Below are 26,918 nucleotides of genomic sequence, written 5' to 3' on the forward strand. Positions count from 1 at the left end.
TATTTTAAAATATCCCAAAATCTGTATATATGTATACTCCACATCTATGCTAGAATAAGCAACCCATTAATGTATGAAGCTAAATAAGCATGGAGTTCAATACTACCTTATGATGGAGAAAATGTTAGCATATAAAAGCTAATTATTATGAAACAGGGAAACATATAATATTTTCATAATTTCATTTTTCTTATATCATGCATTAAATTGAAATCAAATATTGAAATTTGATGCAAGTTGTACAATTAAAAAATAACTACAATAAATTAAAATGCATAAGATAATGTCAGATGTAAGTTTATTGCTACAAGGGCACACACGACTCATAATTATGGCACGATTTAGGCTTCAATTGACCAAGCTGAAAAACGAGTAAACATGATCAATCTCTGCTAAATTGCCACCTAGCTAGAAGATAATGGATAAATTTGAGTTCAGTTCAGGACAAGCAACTTCCTTGATTACATATACAACTGATTTCACCAGGAGTCATGATAAATATGAACACAAGATAAAAGACAACTTCATATATTCTGTGACTGGCATTTTACTGCTCCATAAATGATTCATAATATGCAAAACAAAAGCATTCTGGACCTAAAACAAAATAAAAAAGAATCAAAGCAAAAAACCAAACCTATATAACTTTCCTAGAAGTCATTTTTTCCATTGAAATTGTGTGATTGCTTGACCAAAAATGTTAAAAGAGCATTCAGCCAACAGTGCAACTGGCTAAAATAGTGAGCTGCCAAATGAAAACTTGATTCCAATCTATAAGCTTAATCCTCGTTCGAGTCCAACAACTGCAAGACACAATCACACATGCCTTTGAACATCCCAAAACCTCTTGGTTGTTTCTTGACCGTAGTTGATGTCTTCCACAGCAGTTCACTAGTCCTAACTTTTTCCAGGCAAAAATAACTACAAATTTGGTGATGAACTGCCATTTTTGTGGGGTGTCATTTCCAACTGCAATATGTTCCTACTTTGTTGTGTCATGAACAGAAACATAGTGTAATTGTAAATGAGTCGAGCTGAGCAACTTGCAAGACAAAGTCTAGCCGCTGCACGATATATCAGCAACAGTCAGATAATTACTATATTGCTGTCAAGGGAGCTAAAAAAAAGGCTATCTATTGACACCTGTTGAGGTACTTCCCTTGATTTTCCTTCAGTTAACCTGAAAAAAAAGGAGGCAACACTTACTGTAAGACACTAGAGTTGTTGGATCCCGTGCTATGAAAAATGCAATATCATGAAACGAAACAAAGGAAAATAAAAGTGAAAAACTGACTGATAAAAGAAGAAGAATCTCATTTGCTGAGCCATCCTAGATGAACTTTCTTGTCTCCGATATAATAATTTGCCCATCTCACATCACAAGGTCAGATATCCACACAGCTCTGGACCTCTCCTGCTTAAAAGAAACATATAAATGCCCGGTGGAGGTAAAACAATATATGGTGCTAGCTAAACTCATTAAGGAATAGGCTTCTGGCATGTAGATCTTGAGGATTTGACCAGCCGAGCAGCAAAGGATCCATCGATGTGATGCTTGACTGGGTTTGAGAAGTAATAACCCTTTTCAGTAACACAATCTGGAGAGACAAATCCATGTACTGGTTGTACAACAAATTCCTGCAATATATTATTACAGAATTAAAGAAGTGTGAATAGACCAAAAAAGTATAAAGTTCAACATAATCCATGCAACTATGCAGCACAGTCCAGTTTGCAGTTGCGGACATCATTTCATGTAAAAGTTAATATAGTTATCTAGGTTGCGAACAAGGTATGCAAAGATACATAAACCATGGTTTATGCAAAAATAAACACTTGTGGTTGGTATTGCCACTAATAAATAAATGATGAGAAGACAACCAAGTTCAGCAACAGATGTGTACTCTTTAAAATGGGTTTTGATCCTCGGTGTGGCATTAGCATAACCATACGTCAATCAAAAGGTGAATAGTCACACCATGATCATTTGAAACCAAACTGGAAACTGTACAAGGTTTAATTAAAAATTACTGTTCCAAGTAAAGCCATGTCTAGTATTGATTACTTGGATTAAACCAATAATTTGATCTAAACATCAGATAACTATCAAGTAAATTTAGTTAGAACTTAACAAGAAATTCTGCTCCAATAAACTTGCAATAACACTTTTGTGAACATATATCAGTGAGCATACTAGAACATTCAGGAGCAAAGTCACATGAAGGCAAGGAATGCCTGTATCGTGTATTGGATCTGTACCCATCACTGGCCGGACCAGTAAGTACCATTGTTTCGAAAAGAGGAACACAGTGAAGCAAGGAAAGGAGAAAAAGGAAGAGGAAGGAAGAAGAGGAGGCAGTGAAAGAAGATAAAGGAAGAAGGGGAGGTGGTGGAGGAAGAGGAAGAAAGAAGAGGAGCTAGTGGAACAAGATAAAAGAAGAAGAGGAAGAAGAAAAACAATGGAGAAGGAAGAAGAAGAAAGAAAATGACGAGAAAAGCAAGGAGCATATGGGGAGGAAGGTGAAAGCAAACTGTCATAGACTTAGCTGGAATTGCTTAAGTCGTGAGGTACTCTTGTATTATCCATTCGCAAAGGATCAGTCTAGATGCAACCTCGCTTAGGTCTCGTAGGCTTTACGTATGAACTTGTGAATCCAATCAACGTCCAACATTACCCCAAACCCCTATCCAAGTCTGTGCTACTCAAGTGGTTCCATGGTGTTGAAATGGTTAATGTTTTGCACCGTAGTGACACGGACTTAGCTGGTTTTGCCTAAGTCGTGCGGCACCCTCGCGCGTCCGTCCGCAAAGGTCAGCCTCCCCGAAGCCTCCCATTGTCCCTTAGGACCAACAAAAGAGAGAACGAGTTAAAGAGAACGCCTCAATCGGGATCCACAAGCAAACATGTTCGAAAAACACTTCATAGACAATGCAAATTACAAACAGACTTTACAAGCTCTGAACAGTGGCACAACAAAGGGTAAAATGGTCCATTACAGACCGAAAAGCTCTCGCACGTGTCCACATGACACAACCTTTATTTACAAGCCTAAAGAGGCCACCAACCCAACTAAAATGGGACTATTATGCCTTCGGCCGCTCCTCTACATGTTGTACAAGGCATGAACATGCCAAAAGACACGGACATACATAAGCATTACGTCAAACACCCTGTTTCGAAGTTTGTCCGTGACATTCTCCCCCACTTATTCCTTCGACGTCCTCGTCGAAGCCTTTGTGAACACTGCAACTCTTCGCCTTTGCTGAGTCTTTAATCTTCTGCTCCAGTTACAATGCGCCTCCTGGCTCCCAGCTGCTCTCCGCTACTGTTTTTGAGTAGTCGAACCTTTGATCCGCCATGCTGCTTCAACTCGCCAATGACTCTGACTCTGGTGTGGGGTTGGCTGAGTTGTGTTGATCCTCGTTGATTCATGCGGATCCACCAAATGAAGGAAAAGACCATCCTTACTGCGCCAGTCTCTCAAAATTTTCACATGCTGCTTGAACTGGGTGGATGCTTGTTGGAGCTTTAACGAGCATCGCCTCGCAAACTTATGAAGTTTTGGGTCCTTCCTCCATAAAATCTGCTCATTGACTCTTCTTTCAGTTAGTTGTCACATCCAAGTAGGTTCGCATCACTTCCGCTTTCGATTGGCATTTCGTTGGGAAATGAAGCGGACAATCTACTCTCAGTAGTACTGATCACCGTTGGTGAGGATTTGACAACTATTATCTTCCATTATCTTCGAAGGGTCTTTGAACTTGTGCAGAGCTCCTCTGCTGGATAGATAAGAGAATTGGGGTACTCGGTTTCGCCCATTCTCTTAAGAGTTGAGAAGGCAAAGGTTACTTGACTTCGCCCGCCTCCTCGAGGTTGTACTTCATGCATCGAGCTGGTTACTGGCCTTCGCCTGCTCTTTGCTCACACTTCTGAAACACTTGAAGTGTTTGCACTCCTTGCGTTGAGTTAGCTACTGTGATTCACCTTCTCAATGCCATCGAACTTCTGGAATGCGGGAAGTTTTCACCCCAACTTGGAGTAATTCTCTGATAGATGAGGTCGCCTCTGGGATTGTACCGTCTTCTCCATCAACCCTGCCGCCTACTCCACTTAGTAGCAAAGGTACAGCACCGCGTAATACTTGCTTCGTTCCTTGGTCGTGCACTCTTGGATGACCCGAAGTCCTTCACTTACGGCTATCTTGATGAGAAACTTGTTGACATCGGTCTTACGAAGTTTCTTGGCCTCTGCCCTTCAGCCTTGTCTCAGTACTTGGAGATTGCCTCTGCATACTCCACCTCCTCGGCCCCTTTCACGACCAAGCGCTCTCCCTCCATGAGAGCAAGGGATCAATGACTTTTACGGAAGTCCCGCCTCTGCGGTACCATGGCGCTGCCATGCCCATGGCACTACTATTCGTCGCCTCGCCTCTGAATCCCTTTTCTTCACAATCAGTAGAAATGTCTCCGTGGCACTCCTCTGAGTCCACCTTCATTCTGACTGATGCTTGATTTTGGGTAGCTAAGTCCCTCTGGATTCGTCGTCGCTTCCTCGCCCCTTTCGACCCCCTACTTCAACACCTCTGTGTTCTCCAAGCAGTCTGTTTGGTCGATGGAAAGACAGACTGCAACTCCCATGCATGGCCTCTGCCATCACGTTGTAGGGTTTGCACCGATTCTGTTCTCCTTAGCTTCCTTGGTAGCAACGTTCGCTTACTCGACCTTGTCCTCTGACTTGTCGGGCTCCCTTAAGCGAATGTGAGCTCTGGAGCAGTCCAACTCTCCAGCTGGTTCGATCATACCTCTGCATGATCAAGTTCCTCCCATGGAACTCACTGGTACTTGCATTCGAACTTTTCCCTTGGTGGAACCCAGCCCCCATATGCTGATGACCAAGGTTTTCATCCGATGCAAAATTCGATGCACGCATAGAAGACCCGCCTCTGCAGTACCATGGCCTTCACTCCTTGAATCCATAGCCCTTCTTGCCGTCGTGTTATTCACCGAAGTGGAGCTCCCAGTAGCTCCCGATCATACCTCCATATGATCTAGTCCCTCCCGGGACTCTGTCGTGTGTATCGCATTGCCACGAACTGTTCCACCACGATCCGCTGCACCATGTCGCCTCCTGGTGACATCTCCATTGCATTCTAATCATTGTGGAATAAACTCGAATTGTGAACCCTCCATGTGTGGCCTTTGCCAATACATCGCAGGGTCTCCTCCACCTTCGATTTTGTTCGCTCCTTTGGCAAACGACCTTCATCCACCCACTCTTGGGTCACACCTAGATGAAGCACCGCTCTAGGACAGTCCGTCGCCTAGTAGCTCCCGAAGTCCGCCGACTTCACTGTAATTTGTGCACCATTGTCTGGATCCTGGGCCTCTGCCCCTACCAGCACAATCTCCGCTGCGCACCGCTTCCTTCATAGCAACTCGAATGGCAACACTGTGGCATATTCTTCAAGAGTACCCGCCTCTGCGTCCTCTTGCCCCATGCTAAGGCCTTCTGAACTCAACTTCGCCTCTGCAAAATGAGTCGCCTTAGTTCCTCCATCAAATGCTCCTCCGAGATAAGGTGCATGTGCCACGAAGCTCCCTTCGTCTTTGGCACCATGCAAGATGAGTCCGCTCCGTTAGAATGAGGGACCCATGGAACAACATGATCCTACTCTTGCCTCTACAAGAGTTCATGTCCTTGCCCTCTGTCTAAGGAAAGCACTGTGCCTCTGCTCCATGTTCCAATTTCTATGCTGGCTCCCTTCATGCGGCTTGGGTACTTCGCCAAGTTACACCCAAGTTGCTCCGCTCCTCGTTTTTGCATTGAGTCGATGGTGGCCCTCGCGCCCACCATTCCCCGGGTCAGCCCTCCCTTGAGTTCGATCTCCACATCGACTCAAAGTGTGCCTTCATTTAAGTTGCTTTAGGTCACTCCCCCACTTGATCTCGCAATGCATCCACCAATGCATTCTCTCGACGAGATCATGCGACAACTCCTCGCCGCTTGCTAAGTCCATCGAGCTTCGTGGAGTTGTTGTTTGTTGAGGTACTCCTCCTCAACATATGAAGTTCGTCTCACATGATTCTCCCTCTAGAGAGCCGGGACTTATCCCTCCTGGATAACTATCCCATTGAAGCAACATCTCTCTTCGTTTCGGAGACCACCATCCCCTTGGACTACTCCGATCTGCTGAACAAACTGTGCACTGTTCTGCCTCCTGCAAACGCACTTGCTAGATTGCGACTCCATGTCAATACAGCCCCCGCTGCACCCCTCAAGGCCTAGCAACATGCTGAACTCGTTGCACACTTTAGCCTCCGACGGACGTATCCTTCACATGCCGAAGAGAAAGTTTCAATGCTCCATGGCGCCGAGTTTCGGTCGCCTTGGGATGGCCACGAACATTCCGTCGTCCGCATACAAGCCCATGCATGAGTACCAAATTCTTCGAGTTAGCAATTCCCCTCACCTCTGTGAGTTTTGCATAACTCTTTTGGTCGTTGAGCAACTCATTCCACCTTGCATGGTCTCATTCTTGCCAAGCGCCTCGCTTGCCTAGAGCACCATCAAGTATAGTTGTCAACGTTGAGCCGTAGCTCAAACTCAGTCATCCCAACCTTTGTGCGCTCCAAATTCTTCCAAGCTTGCCTGTTCTCGTGGTGCCTCTTGCGCGAAGGGTTGGCCATTCCTCTGAATGCCAATCTCAGATGCCCGCTCATCTGAGCGACTCTTGTCCCTACATCTCCATGCCCGTTTTCCCTCAAACGGTCGCGCGTGTGCTGACTGCCCTCAACGCAGCCCCGCTAGGTCCCCCACGTTTGCATGTCAAGTGTTTCTATGAGTGCTTGTCCCGCTCTGATACCATATGACACGGACTTAGCTGGTTTTGCCTAAGTCGTGCGGCACCCTCGCGCGTCCGTCCGCAAAGGTCAGCCTCCCCGAAGCCTCCCATTGTCCCTTAGGACCAACAAAAGAGAGAACGGGTTAAAGAGAACGCCTCAATCGGGATCCACAAGCAAACATGTCCGAAAAACACTTCATAGACAATGCAAATTACAAACAGACTTTACAAGCTCTGAACAGTGGCACAACAAAGGGTAAAATGGTCCATTACAGACCGAAAAGCTCTCGCACGTGTCCACATGACACAACCTTTATTTATAAGCCTAAAGAGGCCACCAACCCAACTAAAATGGGACTATTATGCCTTCGGCCGCCCCTCTACATGTTGTACAAGGCATGAACATGCCAAAAGACACGGACATACATAAGCATTACGTCAAACACCCTGTTTCGAAGTTTGTCCGTGACAGTAGTCTGCAAAAGAAAAAGGCCATGACACACGAAAATTGGGTCATCTTGGGGCAATTTTGCCCATTCTAGTAAGCGGTCACTTTGTAGTTCTACAAGTTGTTCATGCTTACAGTTTTTAAGCAAAAACACACAAAAAAAAAGACAAAACACACTGCCAAACAAATATACAAGCAAACAAAAATGACAAACGATTCATTGATAAAGGTGTTGCAAGTGTGCGACGACTGTCTGTGACATTCTCCCCACCTAAACTGTTGACGCTCTCGTCGATGCTTGTTGGTAGGTTTTGATGACTGCTTCTTCATGTTACAAGGTATCTTCGGGCTCCCAACTGACTTCTGTTCTGGGAAGTTTCCGCCACTTTACCAAATACTTGATCTGCTCTGCTTCATTGGGTAGCTTCATCTTGCAATCCGCTAAAATGGCTTCAACTCACTTTTTATAAGAGGCTTTGAAACATTTCTAGAAGAATCTTATGGGTCTAAGTGGTAGGCCTTCAAGTTGCTTGCATAGAGTATATTGTGAATTGTGAGCCATGCCGATAGTTGCAACTTATAAGAGACATTGCCCACCTTATTAATGATTAGGAATGACCCTTCATACTTGCGCACCAGTCCTTTATGCATTTTATGCCCAAAGAACTGAGTACAGTTCCACGCCTGAACTTATACGTATTGTGTGAAGGAACAATATGGCTTTAAATAAGAAATGGTATAGCACAAGTTAGAACAAATATAAAATCAGATCCATGCAAAAGGAAGAGTCCAAGTTACAGGAAGCTTAATGCTCAAATTATGATGATGGTTATGTATACTCTAGTGCAATAGCTTCATATCTTTTGCATGTTCCTACACTAATGGTTTTATACACTAAAATCAAGGGTTAGGCTTGAATAAGGGAATACATATAAACAAGGTTTGTTCTACTATAATGTATCGCTCGATATGGGCGATACATACTGATTCAACAAGGGACTGGAACAAATGGTATATCAATATGCCCTATGTACCATGTGTCGGTATGCTCGGTACAGCTCGAAATATACTATACTGACAACTAGTAAATACAATGGTACGAACCGATAAGCCGAACCATGCATACAAATGAAGTTAGCTTATAAAATTTGTACAAAGTAAAAGCATAATAGGAAAATGACAAGCCTTACATCTTGGACCTTGCACATAAAGAAAAAAAAAAAGAGGTTAAAGAGTTCATACTGGATGCCTGAGGAGAAATGCTGAAACCCTCTCCTCATTTTCTGCGGGATCAATGGAGCAAGTGCTATACACAAGTACACCACCAGGCTTTACCAACCTATTCATGTTAAAATGAGGATAAATACACAAGAAATTTCTCTAATTCTCAAAGCATAGCAACAATAACATACTATTCAATGAATTGGAGCATAGGTTCATAGAAAGTAAAACTCACAATATAATCTGACAAGATACCACAATGTTACCAAAGAAAGGTTAAGGGTAAAGTGAAAAAATAGATGCATTGTAAATTTTATCAGTAAAAACCATTGGAGGATTTCCCTCCAATAGACCCTGGACCTGTTTAATATAAGGAAAATAGGGCGACTTAACTGCCCATATTATGATCAAGGTACCTAACTAGGATATTTCTGAGACAAACTGATAATGATTACGGATATGCAAACTCCTGGACAACCTATTGACAGAATAAAGCTAAATAAAAACAAAGAATCCTTTGAAATTAGATTTATTTAAAAGATATAAGGACAAGGACAGAATAAAGTTAAATAAAAACAAAGAATCCTCACATGGAAGCTGCATTAAAGAGCTCATCCTGCAAATTCATCAATTGCTCCAAATCTTCTAACCGTCTATTCCAGCGTAAATCTGCTCTCTTTTTAAAGAGAAAGGACAAAAGAGCAAGGGAATAGATTAAAAAAATCCAGAAAGATTGCTATAACCAAACAATCTGGTTATTCCTACCAATCTTGGTGTGCAATGAAAGACAAAAATGTTATTTAGAATGATAGCAACTTTGATAAACAATCAGAAAGCCATGTGGTTGACAAGATCTGATTGACAACATATCAATTGATCCATGCATTTCTCCTAGCAAGTAAATCACTGAACTGCATCCAACTAGTCACTTAACAATTAGTTCAACACCTTTTGTATGATCAAGGACTTCACCTTACATATGTCTCAGTTATCTTGATCTACCTTGCATCTGTTTCAGTCAACTAACCAAAAGAGCCTCCTAAGCAAAAAGGTACGTACCTTGGAGAGGACACCAAGTCCAGAGCAGGGAGCATCCAACAAGACTTTGTCAAACTTCAAATTATGATTTTCCTAAAGGGAGGAAAATATGATTTATCAAATTTTAAATATGCAGAACAGGTCACATAAGTTGTTTCTCAGAATATTACTAAAGCAAGAAAATAAAGCATCATGAGAATATGCAACCTATGTATCAGAGTTAGATTAAAACAAGAACATAAAGTAATCACAATATTTGTTTTTAAGACCAGCAAATAAGGAATTAATGTCATTTGACTCTAATATTTCAACTTACTACAACATACAAATTTATATAATTACAGTTTAACTGATATAAAAGGACTTAGTAAACTTTAGAACAGACAAATTTGTTGTTAATCGTATGGCCCAGTAGACCATCATCGATAACCAACTCCACTGGGCCTACCCACATGTGGGTTATAGACCTAACATGCTCAGCCCAATAGCACGCCTATATAACAAGGCAAGACACTTCAATCCTCGTAGAAGCTTCCATTGTCACTGCAATCGTTGTCGTGGAACAATGACTCACCCACAAGGCGCTGTTTCCCATTAACTGTGATCATTGCCAAAGCGGTGGGGATCAATTCCTTATCTTGCAATTCCAAATGCATGTAATTATTTGGCAATTCTGGATGCGGGCCAGTGCATTGATTGAGAATTATGGTTGATGTGGGCCAGAGGTTGGACAGACAACGGAAAAAGAGAGATAGAGGCACAGAAGAAGGAAAAGAACAGTTGTAGTGTGAAGGAGAAGAGGAAGGAGCTGGGGATATGAAGAAGTAGAGGGAGAGAGAGTGCAGGTGAGAGTGAAAACATAAGAGGTATATTGTACTGCTTTATTTCATTTGTTCAAGCACATTCTGGACACTATTCAATGTGCCATGGTAAGTTTATCAACAAAAATTGTTACTTTGTTGTGACTTGCGAGTTGCGAGGACTTATAATGTATTATTTTATCCTCGATGCTGCAAGAATATTTTCCTGTCTCATGGTAGGCAGCACAACAATGATAGAATGAAATTTTTTAGAATTTATGAACCAACAAACATGACAGTAAATGGTCCAATAGAGTTAGAAGAGATGTGCACCCATTATGGTAGGTAAGGACCCAACCTCCATCGATAGTTGGTAGAGAATATATGGAATGTGTTGTTGAACAGAGTAGAGAAATAGGGAAAAAGAGAAGGGAAGAGAAAGAAAGAGAAGTGTGAGACTAGAGAAGAGTAAGAGACTAGAAGAGAGAAGCTGCAAGTCTCTTTCTAATTTAAATCTGAAGTGATTCATCCATATTAATAAGCTCCACTATTTATAGGGGTTTAGGAGCCTAGGCATAATCAATAAAGATAATAATTCCCAAGAATAATCTCTTAGGGAACTTGTATGCCTTTTAGAATCCCAAGATCTGACTTCTAGGATACCTAAATAGTAAAGAGTGTACTTAATACAAGAGTGCACTTAATACAAAATTAAAGTCCGAAGGTTAACTAACATCTAGAAAGACCAAGAGACTATAAGTTTTCATACAACTCCTAAGTTTCTAGGCCAATTAATTGATAACTTTTTGTTGATTTCTTTGCCTACAATAAAGTTTCCTGGAATCCTTCATAAAGCTAGATGATTCTCCATTAGAATGTCTTCCTAGAGGTGGCAAATATATGACCATCAGAATATAATGAAGTGTCCTGAGTTGTAGCTATACTCAGGTAGGTGTGTGTGTGTGTGTGTGTGTGAGGGAGATAATTCGGGGTAATCATGTATCCATCATTTTAGCAATCACATAACTCAATAGTATCATTGTCGTTACTTATATACATGATTTTAAATCTCGATCAAGTACCAGCATTATTCCTTGATTGGACAGGTATAATGCTTACCTTTGAAAAGATATATAAGTACCAACATATACTGTCTGGTACTGTTAGTATTATAATGAATATTGAATGGTACCAAACTTACAGTGGCCAGTTTCATCTTTATTTTTGCATCATTTGAGAGCCTACCACATCCATGTTGCTCTAGTTACTAGGCACTACCTCGTTTGCTTTGATGGTCTCTTCTTTGCATTTTTATGCTTATGTTTTATTATAAGTCACATCAGTAAAGTGCATTAGGACATTAGACAGCTATGAAGAGCCTAGGACTGATTCGTCCTGTCATTTTCTTGTGTATTGTATAAGATCTAGATAGAGATTAGATTGCAGATATACATCTTAATTACAATGGGATATTTGATGTTTGTGATTGGATAATTATATGTGGATTTCTTAGGCATGGAAAAATTTGGACTTAAATTATTTTATATAATGCTTGTAATAGGAATGCAATCAAACTTTAGATGTTTGAAATTCTCAATATTCAAAATATTTTTGGGTGTGATATTTAGTGGCCGACCCAAGAAACAACCTTCCAACCAAAACATTCAAATGAAACAGATAAAACAAAAGAAATGCATAACCTATAAAGACTGGTGATACTTGAATACGTAATTGGTACTTACTAAAAGAAAACTCACATCCAACTTAAGTCATTAAATTTGGACCATATACTCACAGCATATAAACGAAGGTCAGCATTGGTGGTAGTGACCACATCATTGACATTATGTGACCTGGATGCTTCTTTGAGAATTCTTAAGCGGCCTTTATTTACATCAATTGCCAATACCATACCTAAAAAAAAAATCAAACTTAATTTCAAGCTAAATCTCTACAAAATGACAGGAGAAAATGAAATCAAAATCTATAAAGGCAAGTAGGAAAGTAGATTTGATTGTGAGCCACAATTATCTGCCACAGGTAAAGAAACTAAAGATTATACAAAGGAAAGCAGGGTAAAAAATTGTTAAATAGATCATTACTGTCAGATTATTATGTGCATCAGATGTATCACTTTGATTTTTTTTCCAATTCAGATAGGCTATCAAACTTATCAAAATCTATCTACTCTAAAGAACAATTTAAATGGAGCTAGTTCATAACTTGCTCCTACTAGCATCAACATTTGCTCTATTGCATAATAACAATTTGGAAAAGACTATAGTTGGATCATCATTTCAAATAAGCCAATTTTAAAAATGTGCTATCAAATGCTTCACAGTGCCAAAAGTAAGCAAAATATTGAAGATAGAACTGGATGACTACATAATACCACTAGAACTGCTTCGGACATGTTTATCATGTCAAATGGAAATAGAGAACTGCACAGATATATGAAGAAACAACTAAACCAGGAACAAAAGTTTCGATTTTAGATTAGATCACCTTGGCTTTTTAAACGTGAAGCCATAAAAAGAGTCTTTCCACCAGGGGCAGCACAACAATCAACAATGGTGTCTCCGGGTTGTGGGTCCACAACAGACACAACTAGACCTGTAATAAAATGTTGATTAATTGGTGTAAGGCTCTAAATAGGTTCCATATGGAGGTCCAAAAACAGATCAGATTAGATCTGAAAGATATTCTGATAAGCTGTGTAGCAGTTATCATTTTTAGTACTCCAACATCTACTAGATTCATGAACATATTTAGGAAGTCAAATTGAAAGAATAAAAATTGGCTAACAGCCTTTGTAACAGATAATAAGTGATGGATCATATAGCGAACTCCTATCAAATGCTTTGAGATAATTCGTGGATCTAAAGATAAAATTTGAAAATTCAGAATAATAAACAAATGACAATATGTTCTAGGGGGCATGAAGAAGGATACACAACTTAAATTTGCGTATGGAATTAAACATACCAACTAGGTCTGTTTTGACCTTGCATTTAAGGACCAAGAGTTATTAATACTTGAAATGACAGTTTCACTGGGTTTCTAAAAGCATGGTATTGCATACATCCATGAGGGGATCATGCTCATACTTGATATGAGCATGAAAATGGATGTGCTGGACAAGTATTTATTTTTGTTGTCTTGATGTCAACCTAGAAAACCTGGAACTGAAGGTCTTAGTAGCAAATGATTGAATAATTATCCATGGTGAAAAACCTACCTAAGATCTTGTCTTGGTATGCCAAGAAAACGTAAAGAACTGAAAACTCATCAAAGACGGATTGAGAATTCTGTTGTAGATACTTGTAGTAATGGTTGTGTTGTGCACTAAAAAGAAAATTGTATTGACAATATCAGAAGCATAGTTTACAATTTTCACAAAAATAGACTGACATGATGACATTCACTAACCTGCACTCTCATCCTGAACTGAACATATACCTTCTTTTAATAGGCCAGCTTGTATAACAGTCTAATAGAAGTAAAAAGAAGAAGAAGAATTTAGAATCAGCAATATATTTAAAAAAGGCTATTCCAAAGTAACTAAGACAACAAGCATAACCCAATCTTGTTCTAATTTATTAGAGGTTTTGAGTTTGAAGCAGATATGACTTTTTCCAAATAATCTTTAGGTTGTGTTGGTGTCCCAAATATTGTAATATAAAGTGGGACTGCTTCAACAAATATCCTAATAGGTTTAGGAAATTTCTTGATGGTTTCATACCTACTGAAAGTCAAGATCCAAATTAACATTTATTATTATAATTTCTGAAAAAAAATCCTTCCAGTATTGGATTCCATTAAGAACGATTTGGGGGTTGGATACAAAGAGTTTTTTTCCGTGCCACTGTTCTGTTGCAGACAACATCACTAATCAAACTAAAAGCCATGAAATGACAATTTTTCCTTTTTTCTAACAACTTTTTCTTACATTTCCTTCTATCTCTTTTTAACAACAAAAAAAGCGTGAAATTCAAACCTCCTAAAGTGCATGCACCAGGTGAGTTTATGATAAATCACATATTTGACTGTATGCTTTTCATAGCAAATGAGAAAATAGTTGCAATAGAACAATAGGCTTAACTAATTAGTTAAGTGGCATTGACATATTAGAAAACTACTAAAAACAAGGGGCTAAAGATGCATCAACCAAAACTGGTATATTTAATAAGAACAGTACAGGTTCCATAAGTATTGGTCTGTCAAGAATTTGAAAAGAGTGAAACCAAAAAACTTTGTACCGGGCTATCACAAACAAGTTCATAAACAAGGTGTTCGATGCAATGTTTCTGAGTGTCCATGTTTTGAACAGTATGAAGAGGGCTTGGCACCCCATTTTTGTTGACATTTGTGGTCATTTAAGGTCTATATACATAGGTTGTGTAAGGTCGTTGTGCAAAGATAAAACTGTCCAAAAACAAGCCATCCAAGCAATCATTTTGCGTGATTTTTGGGTGTGCAGAGTAGTGCAAAATGTCAGCCATCTCAGCATCATAGAGCTACCCGGGTGACATAAGACTAGAAGGGTCTTTGGGGTACTATCTAAGGCTAGTTTGCTTCCTTGTTTTACAATAGTATCATGTGGGCACTGTTAGGAACTGTTAGGAACGAGTCGGCACTAAGAGGGGAGGGTGAATTAGTGCAGCGGTAAAAACGTCGGTTCTGAAAATTCTTTCGTACGTTGAAAACTGATTTCGGAACCTTGAAAGCGTATGCGAGTGTAGGCGTAGTAAAAGCACAGTAAAGAGGAGAGGCAGTTTGCTATAAGAGTAAAGTGATCAAAGGAAACGCAAACCAGATTTTTATAGTGGTTCGATCGTCGTGACCTACATCCACTCCGCTGATTCCTCTTCCGTCGAGGCCATCGCCATCCACTATCGGTCTTCCTTCAATAAGCGAAGACCAACCACCTTTTACAACTTGATTCTCCTTTTACCGGGTTTAGGAGATAACTCTTACACCCCCACTTACTCCTCTCTCAAGCTATTCTAACACTTCGAACTTTTGAGAGGAGTTCACACAAGATTGCAGTAGCGTTTCTTTCTATTTTTACTTTCAAGTCTTGTGTATCTTACCCAGGGATGAGAGGGGTATTTATAGGCCTCAAGTTTATTCAAACTTGGAGCCTAAAAACATCTCATCCCGGGTTCGAGCGGAACCACCGCCTGTGCTCGGTGGTACCATCACCAGTGTCAGTCTGACACTGCACTAGGCGATACCACCGCCCAGTCTAGCGGTACCACCGCCTGGCACCCTGCTAGGGGCGGTACCACCGCCTGACATAGTCTCAGAGACTGTGCCACGACGGTGTCACCTCTTGGGTCACTGTTTGGGCCTCTTATTGGGCCCAACACAGTTCTTACATTAGCCCAACTGGCCCATAATTGGGTTGGCCTAATTCCAAACCCAATTATGTGCTAACTACGAAATCTAATATATATTTAAGCTAAACAAGTCCGTAAGTCTTGGTTTCTTCCGGCGATCTCTCGGCAATGTTACAGCGGACTCCCGGTAAGCTCCTGAACTTCACGACAATCTTCTTGGTGAGTTCCGACGAGCTTCTCTGGCAAGCTCCGAGACTTCTCGGCCAATTCCGACAAAATTTCCGACGAACGTTCGAACTTCCAACGAACTCTCGAATTCCCAACGAAATCGCGTCCTTGACTCCGGGACTTCATTTTGCTTTATGTCTTGCTATCGTAGTTAATCCCGCACATGTAAAAACACACTTCGATCTAGACAATTAATACTAGCATGAATCATGTTGTCGGGTATGTCATTGGTCCCTCGACGCTTCGTCCGATTCTTCGGCGCATCGTCCTCTCTTGCGGTCTATTACCTAATCGGTCAGTTGACTCCGCAACTCCGATATCCTTGGCGCAATATCCGCTCTTCTTGGCCCGATGCTCGAATCCATGGCCCGAAGCTTTCTGTCGATACGTCGACCGATCCTCCGGCTCGACATCCAATCTTCTGACATATTCCTCTGGCCCAACATGATTCTTCCTGCTTTAATTGTCTCATCCTGAACGAAGCATCCTACGTCACTAAAAACGCAGATCAAATCATAAACACTTATCAATTGGTTTCATCATCAAAATCCGAGATTCAACAAGCACTTGTGAGAACTTTTGGTTGCGATGGACCGCCTTGGACCCTTTCTGCACGACCGTTCAAAGCTTGGGAAGTCTATGTTTGCATTTTGCATTATCTATCAGGTGTTTGATGAAATGTCTACTGGTGAGATCTCGAGTTATCAGGTTTTTTCTAACTCGTATTCTCTTTTGCAAATCCTAATTAGGAAATATTCTTAAGGGACCCTAAAAGATTATGGGGAGACAAATCCAGCTAAGTTTGTGATAAATAGTATCAGAGTAGGCAAGCACATTTAGAAATACTTGGCATGCAAGCATAGGGGACCTAGCGGGGCTAAGTTGAGGGCAATTATCACACACGATCATTTAAGGGACACAAGCATAGAGATGTAGGAAAAAGAGTTGCTCAGATAAACAGACATTCGAGATTAGCATTTAGATGAATTGTCACCCTTTATGTGAGAGGCATCACAAGAATAAGCGAGCTGAGAAAAACGCGTAGTGCACAAAAGTTGGGATGGCTGAGTTCAAGCTGTGACTCGACATTGGCAACCGAACTTAACGGTGCTAACGGCAAGCAGGGGTGCTTGGCAACAGATACGACCATGCAAGGAGAGATGGGTTGCTCAGTGATAGAAATAATTTGTGTAAAGCTCGTAAAGGCGATGAGAATTGCTAACTCGAAGAATTCAGTACTCATGCAAGGGCTTGTATGCGGACAACGAACTATTCGTGGCCATCCTAAGGTGCTCAAAATTCAGCACCATGGAGCATGAAAACTTTCTCTTCGATATGGGAAAGATATGTCCGTAAGAGGCTGAATTATACAGTAGGTTCAACATATTGCTGGGCCTTATTGGGCATAGCGAGGGCTGCATTAGTGAAGAGTTGCAATCTAAAAAATGCAATCGTGGTGGCAGAACAACGTATAGCTTATTAAGCAATGCGGAGTCCAAGGAGATGGTGGTCTTCGAAATTTTCAAAGGGAAGAATGCGAAAAAAAATTGCTTAAACAAGACATATCTAGGAAGGATAAGTTTGGATTCTTTAAAGGGAGATTCATATGCAAAGGACCACACATGTTGAGAAATATACCTAAAAGACGAAAGCTCCATAAAGCTCAATAAATTGAGCAAGCAACGAGAAGTCGTCGCAAGATCTTGCACGAGGTTATGTGTTGGTGAACACATTGCAAGATCAAGTGGGGCAGTGACCTAAAGCAACACTGAAACGAAGGCACACTTAAAGCTAATATGGAGATCGAGCTCGACGGAGGATTGACCTATAAAAAAGTGGGCATGAGGGCCACATCATCTCAATGCAAACCGAGGAGCAAAGTAACTTTAGTGGAACTTAGCGAAATACCCAAGCCACATGAAGAGAGTCGATTTAGAAGACAAAATATAGAGCAGAGGCGTGGAGCTTTCCTTGGACAGAGATCAAGGGAGGTCAAGGACATGAACTTTTGGAAAGAGCTAAACCATATCGTTTCTTGCGTTTCTTATTTTGATGGAGCAGACTCATCTTGCATGATGCTAATGTCAAAGGAAGCTTCGAGGCATATGCACCTTATCTCGATAAAGCACTTGATAGAGAGACTAAAGCGAGTCAACTTGTAGAGGCGAAGTTGGAGTCAAAATACTTTGTGATGAGGTAAGAGAACGCGGAGGCAAGTACTATTGAAGAATATGCAACTGTGTTGTCATTTGAGTTGCTGCAAAGGAAGTAGTGCATAACAGAGATTGTGCTAGAGGCAGAGGCCAAGGATCCAACAAATGGTGCACTAAACCAAGGTTCGCAATACCGTACCGTACCGGTATTTCGACCTGGGCTCGGTACCGGTATGGTACGGTATACCGAGTGGTACACCCAGGTGTACCGAGCGGTACACCTGTGTGTACCGAGTACTGTAGCACTGCTACAGTGCTACAGTAACTGCTACAATACCTCGGACCGGTAACCGTCGGTCCGTGTACCGAAAACCTGTCGGACCGGTATGTACCACCCGTACCGGGTGGTACGGCTCGGTACGGCAAACCCTGCACTAAACTATTAGTGAAGTCAATGGACCTCGAGAGTTGTTGGGCGACGAGCTGTCATAGAGTTATACTTTGTCCATGTATGACTCGAGAGCGAGTGGACGAAGGTCGATTCCCAAAGGAGCAAACACAATCAAGAGTGATAGAGACCCTGTGATGCGTCGACAAAGGCCACAGATGCAAAGATCGCAATTTGAGTTCATCACATCTATCAAAATGCACTAGAGATGCCAATAGAAGGTAATATGGTGCAGCGGAAAGCAGTGGAACGATTCAAGGCAATACGACACACATGGGAGAAGTCCTATGAGGAACTTGATTATCCAAAAGGATAATTGGAGCTACTGGGAGCTTTGCTTTGATGAGCAATATGATGGCAAGAACGATTATCGATTCAAGGAGTGAATGTCATGGTACCGCAGAGACAGGTCTTTAGTGCGTGCACCGAATCTTACATCGGATATAAGCCTTGGTCATCAGCATATCAGGGTTGTGTATCACCAAAGGGGACTTCCGAATACAAGTACCAATGAGTCCCACGAGGGACTTGATTATACAGAAATATGATCGGAGTTATTGTAGAGTCAAACTGCTCTAGAACTCATATTCACGTGAGAGAGCCTGATAAGTTAGAGGACAATGCCAAACAAGTGAACGTTACTACCAAGGACGCTAAGGAGCGTACAATCAATGCAAGCCCTACAACATGATGATGAAGGCCATGTATAGGAGTTGCAGTATGCCTTCCTATCAACCAAGGTGAACTGCTTAAAGAACACAAAGGTGTTAAAGCAGATGGTCGAAAAAGGCGAGGAAGCGATGACCAGTCCAGAAGGACTTAGCTATCCAAAACCAAAGATTGATCAAAATGGGGGTGCATTCGAAGGAGTGCCACAATGCCACCGAGGTGGATCCATCAATCACGAAGAAAAGGGAGGCAAATGTAAGGTGACAGATTGTAACATCGTGGGCTACGAAGAACTATGATACTGCAGAGGCAGGACTTCCATGGAGTCATCGATCCCTTCATGGTCATGAAACAAGCCGAGGTGGAGAATACAATGACAGACTCCAAGTGCCAAGGCAAGATAGAAAGGTAGAGGCTAAAAAACTTCGTAAAACCACTGTCGATGGCCTTCTCATCAAGATAGCCGAAAGTAAGGGACTTCGGGTCGATAGGAGAGTGCTTAACCAAGAAACGAAGTAAGCAACCATTTTCGATGATTTATGGGTCTGCAATAGCAATGTAAAATGTCAACCATCTCAACACCGTAAAGCTACCCGGGTGACGCAAGACTGAATGGGCCATTAAGGTATTGTTTAAGGCTAGTTCACTGCCTTGTTCAACAATAGTGTCATGTGGGCACTTTTAGGAATTTCTAGCAGTGGTGGACCACCTTGGACCCTTTATTGGGCAACCGTTTAGTTTAAATCTTACGGAGTCTATCTTTGTATTTTGCATTGCCTATCAAGTGTTTACTGAAACTAAACACATTTCATGCAAAATCATTTTGGTAACAGTTGTATGGTAGGAAAAAAAACACATTACTAAATAATAAACATATCAGCATGATGACCAATATAGTTATCTTTTACCGGTATGGACCGGTAAGGCAAACCATGATACCTGCATCCCAGTTTGGAGACGAACAAAATCCTCCAAAAACGTAGAAAGCTCATGAGGAACCTGAGCTCAACAATGATTAAGTTAAATACAAAGTCAAAATTCATATTCTATGAAAACTTAGTATTCAGTCATGCTAGAGGCATACAATTTTCTTGCATTAAGTGATTTACCAAAAGGGCTTTTCCTTCTTACAAGCTATTTTTTTGCATAAAAGTTCAATAGGAAAACAATGGAGATTCACCAGGTTAAGATTATGACCTCCCACTTAATTTTTGAGAGACTAAGCCTAGAGAGATAATAATTTATCTCAACGGCCTACAAAAGAAAAAAAAAAATAGCAGGTTTTTAAGATCATTGACTAAGATATCCACACAATCAAGAAAACAGCTATTCTTCAAAAGTAAAGCATTTCAATAATTTTCTGATAGAGCCCTGACAAAGAATCATCTGTTATGCATCAAACAAGGTTGGGGTGGAAAGAAATCTTGAGCTCATTCCATTGCTTCTGCATCAGGAATCCAATTAAGTATGGCGACACACAATAGGATGCTAAAACTAGGTTTTATTCGACTGAAAATTAACCTGTAATTTGGGTTCAGTTAAACAAAGATAGGACAAAGCCAGCTAATGTGAATTAAGAAGGGTAGTAGCTTACTAGTCTACAAGTCCATGTTTATCATCAAGCCTGGTTAATATGAACCAATAATAGGTCCAATACTATCAGTATCCCACGTGGTTAAGTATTGTGAATAGCAACTCTGAACAGTAAGCCATTTTTCCAATTGAGGGGGCTTGGTCAACATGAGCTTTCAAAAAAGAAATAGAACAAAGCATGGTTCGTCTTACCGATCTATACCAGTATACCGATCGGCCATTGGTACGTACTGAACTATACCAATGTATCAATACATGGTACAGTGGGATGTACCAACAAACCGATATATATCACTCATACCAGTCCCTTATCGGGCCGATACATACCACCTGTATTGGGCGGTATGCCAAGGTACGACAAACCTTGAACAAAGGCAGTGATTCTCTCTTCTACTATTTTCAGTTTCCTCCTATTTTCTTTTCAAAATCTCTTGAATAATATCGTACCTAGTTGGTGTTTTGTCACTGAAAAAAGTTGAGCAAATTTCAGTTAGTTTTAGTTTTTGAATAGCATTTCAGTGTTTCTGCTAAAATCAATTATTTAAGAATATATTTGAGCTGACATTTTAGGATAAATTATGAGGTCAACCATCATTCTCTTTTCTCCCAGATATCTTCAAGCAAAGTGATCAAAGTTTCAAATACCAGTATAACTAGTACATACTAATTGGTATTTAACTGTTCAAACAAGAACTCGCATAGGGCCATATGGCTTGGTATTTATTGGTATGTTTTTTTTATAGTGATACTGATATCTTAAACCTGAAAAATCAATGGCAGGTGGCAATGGTACAACAACAGAGATGAAGAGTACCGGTGGAATAAGTTGGCCAGGACCAAAGTACCCTGTGGTCTTTAGCACAAACCTAGACATAAGCACATCCACCATCTCCTTCTAGGGTAAGCTCTGTCTTAAAAGAATACCTGAAACCAACTTAAAATCAGATGAATGAAATTTATCTCAGTCACTTTTAGCTTTCTTCTAATTCAGTCCAACTTCAGGACAAGTATTTGAGAAGCCAAAAAGTTGGGTTCAATCCAGAAATCAGACATCCTAGCTGGACCAAGCTCAATTGACCCCTATATCCATATTACGATGGTGATCTAATTTGCACATGAAATTTTAGAGTAGACAGCAATAATTCCAGCCCAGCTCTCAACCAAGAAAATATTCCATTGTGGCATATCTTGCAGGTAGAACACAAGAAAGAATTATGCTATAAGCTCTACAAACCTTTTAGTCTGGTGGAAAAATTATACAATCAAAAGTGATCTTGATTCTTAGAAAACACACCCCTTAGATGCGACAAGGCATTCACACTAGAGAATAGCTTAAGATAAATATGTGCTAAAACAGAAAAGCCAAGCAAATCACCTTCAAAGATTTCAGCCGATTAACAAGATCATTTCTTGTATAACCTTTTGCAGTGTTAACCCTAACAGGAAGTGGCTTCACGTCAGTTATACAAAAATGAAAAAAATGTAATAAGCTACGATGAATTAACAAGATGATATGCAAACCTTAGGCCAAAGCATGGATCACTATTGTTCCAATTCATTAATCTCACAGATTCTTCGATCCCCCAAAATTTCATCCATCTCCTCACCATCCACTATACAGCAAAAAACAGTTTTGCTTGCACCTTTCTATATAAATTAAATGGGCCTCAACTTGCAAAGAATTCATACACATTGCTACCGACGTGACTATTAACACGGGAAAAAGCTCACCACAGGGTGGGAATGTATAATGGCCAGAGCACGAGCTTGTGCACGATCATCACCAGCTACCTTTGGGAGGGGAAGTGAATCTGTTTCCTGCAACAGAAAGGACACCAAGGTAAAACAAAAACAAGTTGACCAACAAATGTTTTGTCAAACAAACCCAATGATTATATGATCTCAGACCTTCAGCGAAACCAGCTTCCGCAAAATCCCATTCACCAAATTTCCTGCTCCAGGCCTTAGAGCCCTTTTTGCAAGTTTTACATTCTAAAATTTTAAAAGAAAGTTACAATAAGTTTTTGTATTGCCGTTTCAAAAAATCTAGTATAAAGAATAACCAAAGCAGAATGTATATCATTAGAATAAATGGACATCAGATAGTAAATCATTATCATCTAAATTCTGAAGGGCTTATAAATGTATGAGGCTTTTTTTCTTGAAACTCTTACACTCTTGGCCATACACTTCAAGATAATATGACTTTAAGCTCTTCAAGAACAAAAAGAAACACATTAAAATAAGAAAAATGAAGAAAATTCTTTAATTATTAACATGTATTCTTTTTTATGACCATATAACATCAGAAACAGCTAATCAACACGAATGTGACGTGCTTCAGCTGCAAGGCAGTTGTCAAAACTCAATCCGATATTTATATGCAATGCAAGAATGAACAAGTATAATAACTACTTTCACTTTCCAGCTAAGTACACCACTGCAGCAGCTGTGATCAACAGGACTTTGCCAAATAAAATGTTCCAAAAGCCACACAAGAGGCTTCTTATCCCACTCTTATTTCCTAGAAGTATCCCGGATAAGCATCTTTCTTTCATTCACATGAAAAGAAATATTAATCCTATCTTGTGCATCTTGAGTGTCTCAAAGATCACAGGCTAGCTAATTAGTCAACTAGCATCATGAAAATATGATAAGCCTTAAAAAGAAGACGAGTTCTAATTTCAGAGTCACCAGCCTTCTACCTACACACTAAAACTCTGCAATTTCAGGCACCACTCAAACATCCCTTCCAAGTGCTGCTTACCTCTGCCATTGGAACAGTGTATTAACTTATCTCTAGAACACCAAGCAAATTCTGGATTTTATGAACATCATAAACTCGATGCATGAAAGTTTCCTTATATTAATTACCCAACAAAGAAGGTGTCTAAACAGAATTTACCGACACAGAAAGAAAAGAACCAAGCCCTGAGAACATAACTCATAATCCTGAAATAAAAACTTATTACACAAGATCCATATGTTTAATCCAAGAAACTTTTAGTAGGTCAAACCAGTAATTTAAAAAGCGCTAGGCGCCAAAAGGCACCAAGGTCCAAAAACGCCCGAGGCACTAGGCGCTCGCCCAGGCGCTCACCCGAGCGAAGCGAGGCGCTAAAATATAAAAATATATAATATAATTATTTAAAAATTTAAATAAAAATATGCTATTAAATTAAGAAAATCTAAGAGCAGTGGGAAGCAGTGGCGAGTGGCGAGTGGCGGCAGCGGCGGGAAAGGGAAAGGGAGCGGGAGGCGCGAGCAGCGGGAGGGCTCGTGGGAGTCGCGAGCAGAGGGAAGGCTCGCGCCTCGCAGCGGGAGGGCTCGCGGGAGTCGCGAGCAGCGGGAGGCGCGAGCAGCGGGAGTCGCGAGCAGAGGGAAGGCTCACGGGAGGGCTCACGGGAGGCGCGAGCAGCGGGAGGGCTCACGGGAGGCGCGAGTAGCAGGAGGGCTCGCGGGAGGGCTCGCGACTGGGCTCGCGGGAAGCGCGAGCAGCTGGAGGGCTCCCGGGAGGCGCGAGCAGCGACAGCGACGAGCAGCGGCAGCGGGAGCAGGAGCGACGAGCAGCGAGATCGGGAGCGGCAGCGACAGCGGGTTAGGGTTGGGTAAGGGTTATATCGGTTTAGTTGGTTCGATTGAACCAACTAACAACCGAACCAGGACCGAACCAAACCTAAAATCCTGGTTCGGTCACTTGGTTTACCCAGGCGCTCGCCCGAAGCGCCCAGCGCCTGGGCTCGGGCGAGCGCCCAGGCGGCGCCTGTTTGAAGCGCGCCGCCTGGGACATTAGCGAGGCGCTCGGGCCTCGCCTCACCTCGCCCGAGTGCCTAGGCGAGCACCCGAGCGCCTCTTTCAATCACTGGGTCAAACATTCTAAATATTGAAAATTATGCAAATTTGGTAAACTTGACAACCATCTACATTGCATAGGTGGCACAGGGACTATGGATCAAATAACAAGTCATGGATAAGAGGAATAAATATTTAAAAAGCAATGCAAATTGAATAGAATCATGAAGTTTCATAATACATAGCATCAAACTGAAAGAAAAAGTTTTGCCTTGCCTCTTTCATGATACTTAATGTAACAACAATTCGGGACCTATTTATACTTGCACATAAACTAATTTCAAAGTAGAGAGAAAGAAATATACCTCGTCAACAACAGCATATGGGGGCATGCCTAACTTGATGATCTCATAAAACCCAATACGAAGTACCTAAACATTGAAAAGAATGCTGCTATATATATATATCATGGAATAACAAGTTAACGACAACTGAAATTTTAGAGGTAATGTAAATATTATCAAGTATTATGATATGTCAAATAAAACATATGAATCAAAACAAACTTCTGTAATAAGCATCTCATATAACATAGCCTCAAAATAAAATCTCAGAGACCTAGATGCCACACTTTGTTAGATATTTTAAAATGTGCTGATAGTCTCAATGCTCCAAGCATATAAAAGAATTATACTTGCAACAGAAGTGGTTCCATGTCTCTAAACATCTTCTCCTCACTGCAGAGAGACATGATGAGATGATCAAGATAGCGTCTCCAACGGACAGTTCCTCCAACGATTTCAGTCACCTATAACAGAATGTACATTACATAAGTTCATCAAAGAACACAAGATTCACGTGGGATGAGTTAATTTGATTTATTTCATTTACGTAGTGAAATAAAGTTCAGATTTGGTGATGTCCATCTTCCCTAAATAGAGATAAAAAAAGAAAAAGAAAATAAGGCGAATTTCATTAAAAATAAAAAAGATATATAAATGGGGCACCAATATTCAAGTAGTAAAAAGATAATAATAATTTTCTTTACCGAGTTCTTTTTTATCAGATCATCCATATTTTTAGACGCAATTAAAGACACCACCACGATTACGAGTAACCATGAACGTGTCTACCACACAAGACCGAAGGGAATGAGAAGAAAACAAGATGCAGCTCTACGCTACCAATCTCATATCTCTATCATCCAAATCCCGCGTACGGAACCCAAGCGTCCTCTCGACGTAACCCATCTCATTCTCCGCCGAATTCCTCCCTTTCTCGTTCAACAGGTCTGCGAATGCACCACCATGCTCGATCCTTAACAATCTCACTGCAGATGCTATTCCTCACCAAGAAACAACAGTCGAACAATCACGCATTCTGAAAGGAGAAAAAAAAAAATCCAAACGAGAGAAATGAAAGCAATCTCTGCTTCCTTTCTAGACCCATACCAGCTCTATGGGGGGAAATCTCCGCAATTAGATTATCACTGGTCTTCTTTCTTGAACCAGGAGGCCCTGCAGCATGAATTCGCTCGTTGGGTTCAAGAAGATTCATAAAGTAAGCAAATCAGAAACAAAAGAGACCTGCTGCGCGATGCGAGATCCGGGCGTTGGGAATCGAGGCGAGAGGGGGGAAGAAGGTAGAAGAGGATTTCCTGGGGGCGGACAGGGCACAGACGGAGGAAGAGAGGGGGAAGTGGGAGTAGGAAGAGAAGGCTCCCACCATTTTTGCCTCGAATGGAATTCTCGAAAGCTGAGATGGATAAAATATCGTGATGTGAAATTGGGTAGTCAGCATTCAGTTGCATATGTAGCCGAACCCACAGTGTTGATGGGCTGTAAGAAGCTTCTCTATTGATTAAGGCTTTGATGGGCCGCCGTTGTAAGAAGTTTTCGTTGTGATGGTTAACCGAAACTAAATCGGTTTGGAATTAGAATCGAAATCGAAGTCGAAATGTGCGAGGGTTAAAGACGAACCAAAATCAGGGCCTAATTCCTAAAAATTAAAATTGGTTCTAAATCGATTAAATATATATTAAAAAAAAAAAGAAGAATAAAACATAATGACATGGGTTGAAATTTTGGTGGAATAATTTATTTTTTTTATTAATAGGTGATAGGATTATAATTTTGTATTTTTGACACACTCTCACACACGTGCGTGGCAGATGACTCAACCTAACAAACATGAAAGTAAATCGGAATATTTATTTTTATAAGCGTACAGGACTAATTAGATGTACATTCACTCCATCAATAACGATTCCCTGCTGCTATGTTCACTGTTTTAATAACGATTCATATGCAGAGAAAATAAACTCTCAGAAGCTCTTTTAACCCAA

General features: G+C 40.9%; 1 protein-coding gene across 1 annotated transcript; it reads right to left on the minus strand.

The window, feature by feature from the left end:
• Positions 1–501: 501 nt before the first annotated feature.
• Positions 502–26,348, minus strand: LOC103977861 (uncharacterized). Its single transcript, XM_009393507.3, has 19 exons — positions 26,161–26,348; positions 26,026–26,091; positions 25,759–25,913; positions 25,269–25,382; positions 24,940–25,005; positions 22,691–22,774; positions 22,514–22,600; positions 22,304–22,395; positions 22,158–22,218; positions 20,129–20,188; positions 13,779–13,839; positions 12,855–12,962; positions 12,145–12,263; positions 9,571–9,642; positions 9,102–9,187; positions 8,533–8,629; positions 1,295–1,638; positions 1,144–1,180; positions 502–1,064 (listed from the first exon to the last, which is right to left on the minus strand). The coding sequence occupies exons 1-17, from the start codon at positions 26,300–26,302 to the stop codon at positions 1,480–1,482; spliced, it is 1,629 nt and encodes a 542-aa protein (XP_009391782.2). The 5' UTR covers positions 26,303–26,348; the 3' UTR covers positions 502–1,064; positions 1,144–1,180; positions 1,295–1,479.
• Between the last annotated feature and the right edge of the window lie 570 nt (positions 26,349–26,918).

Source organism: Musa acuminata, chromosome BXJ2-3 (genome assembly GCF_036884655.1).
Source record: "Musa acuminata AAA Group cultivar baxijiao chromosome BXJ2-3, Cavendish_Baxijiao_AAA, whole genome shotgun sequence".
NCBI classification, from domain to species: Eukaryota; Viridiplantae; Streptophyta; class Magnoliopsida; order Zingiberales; family Musaceae; genus Musa; species Musa acuminata.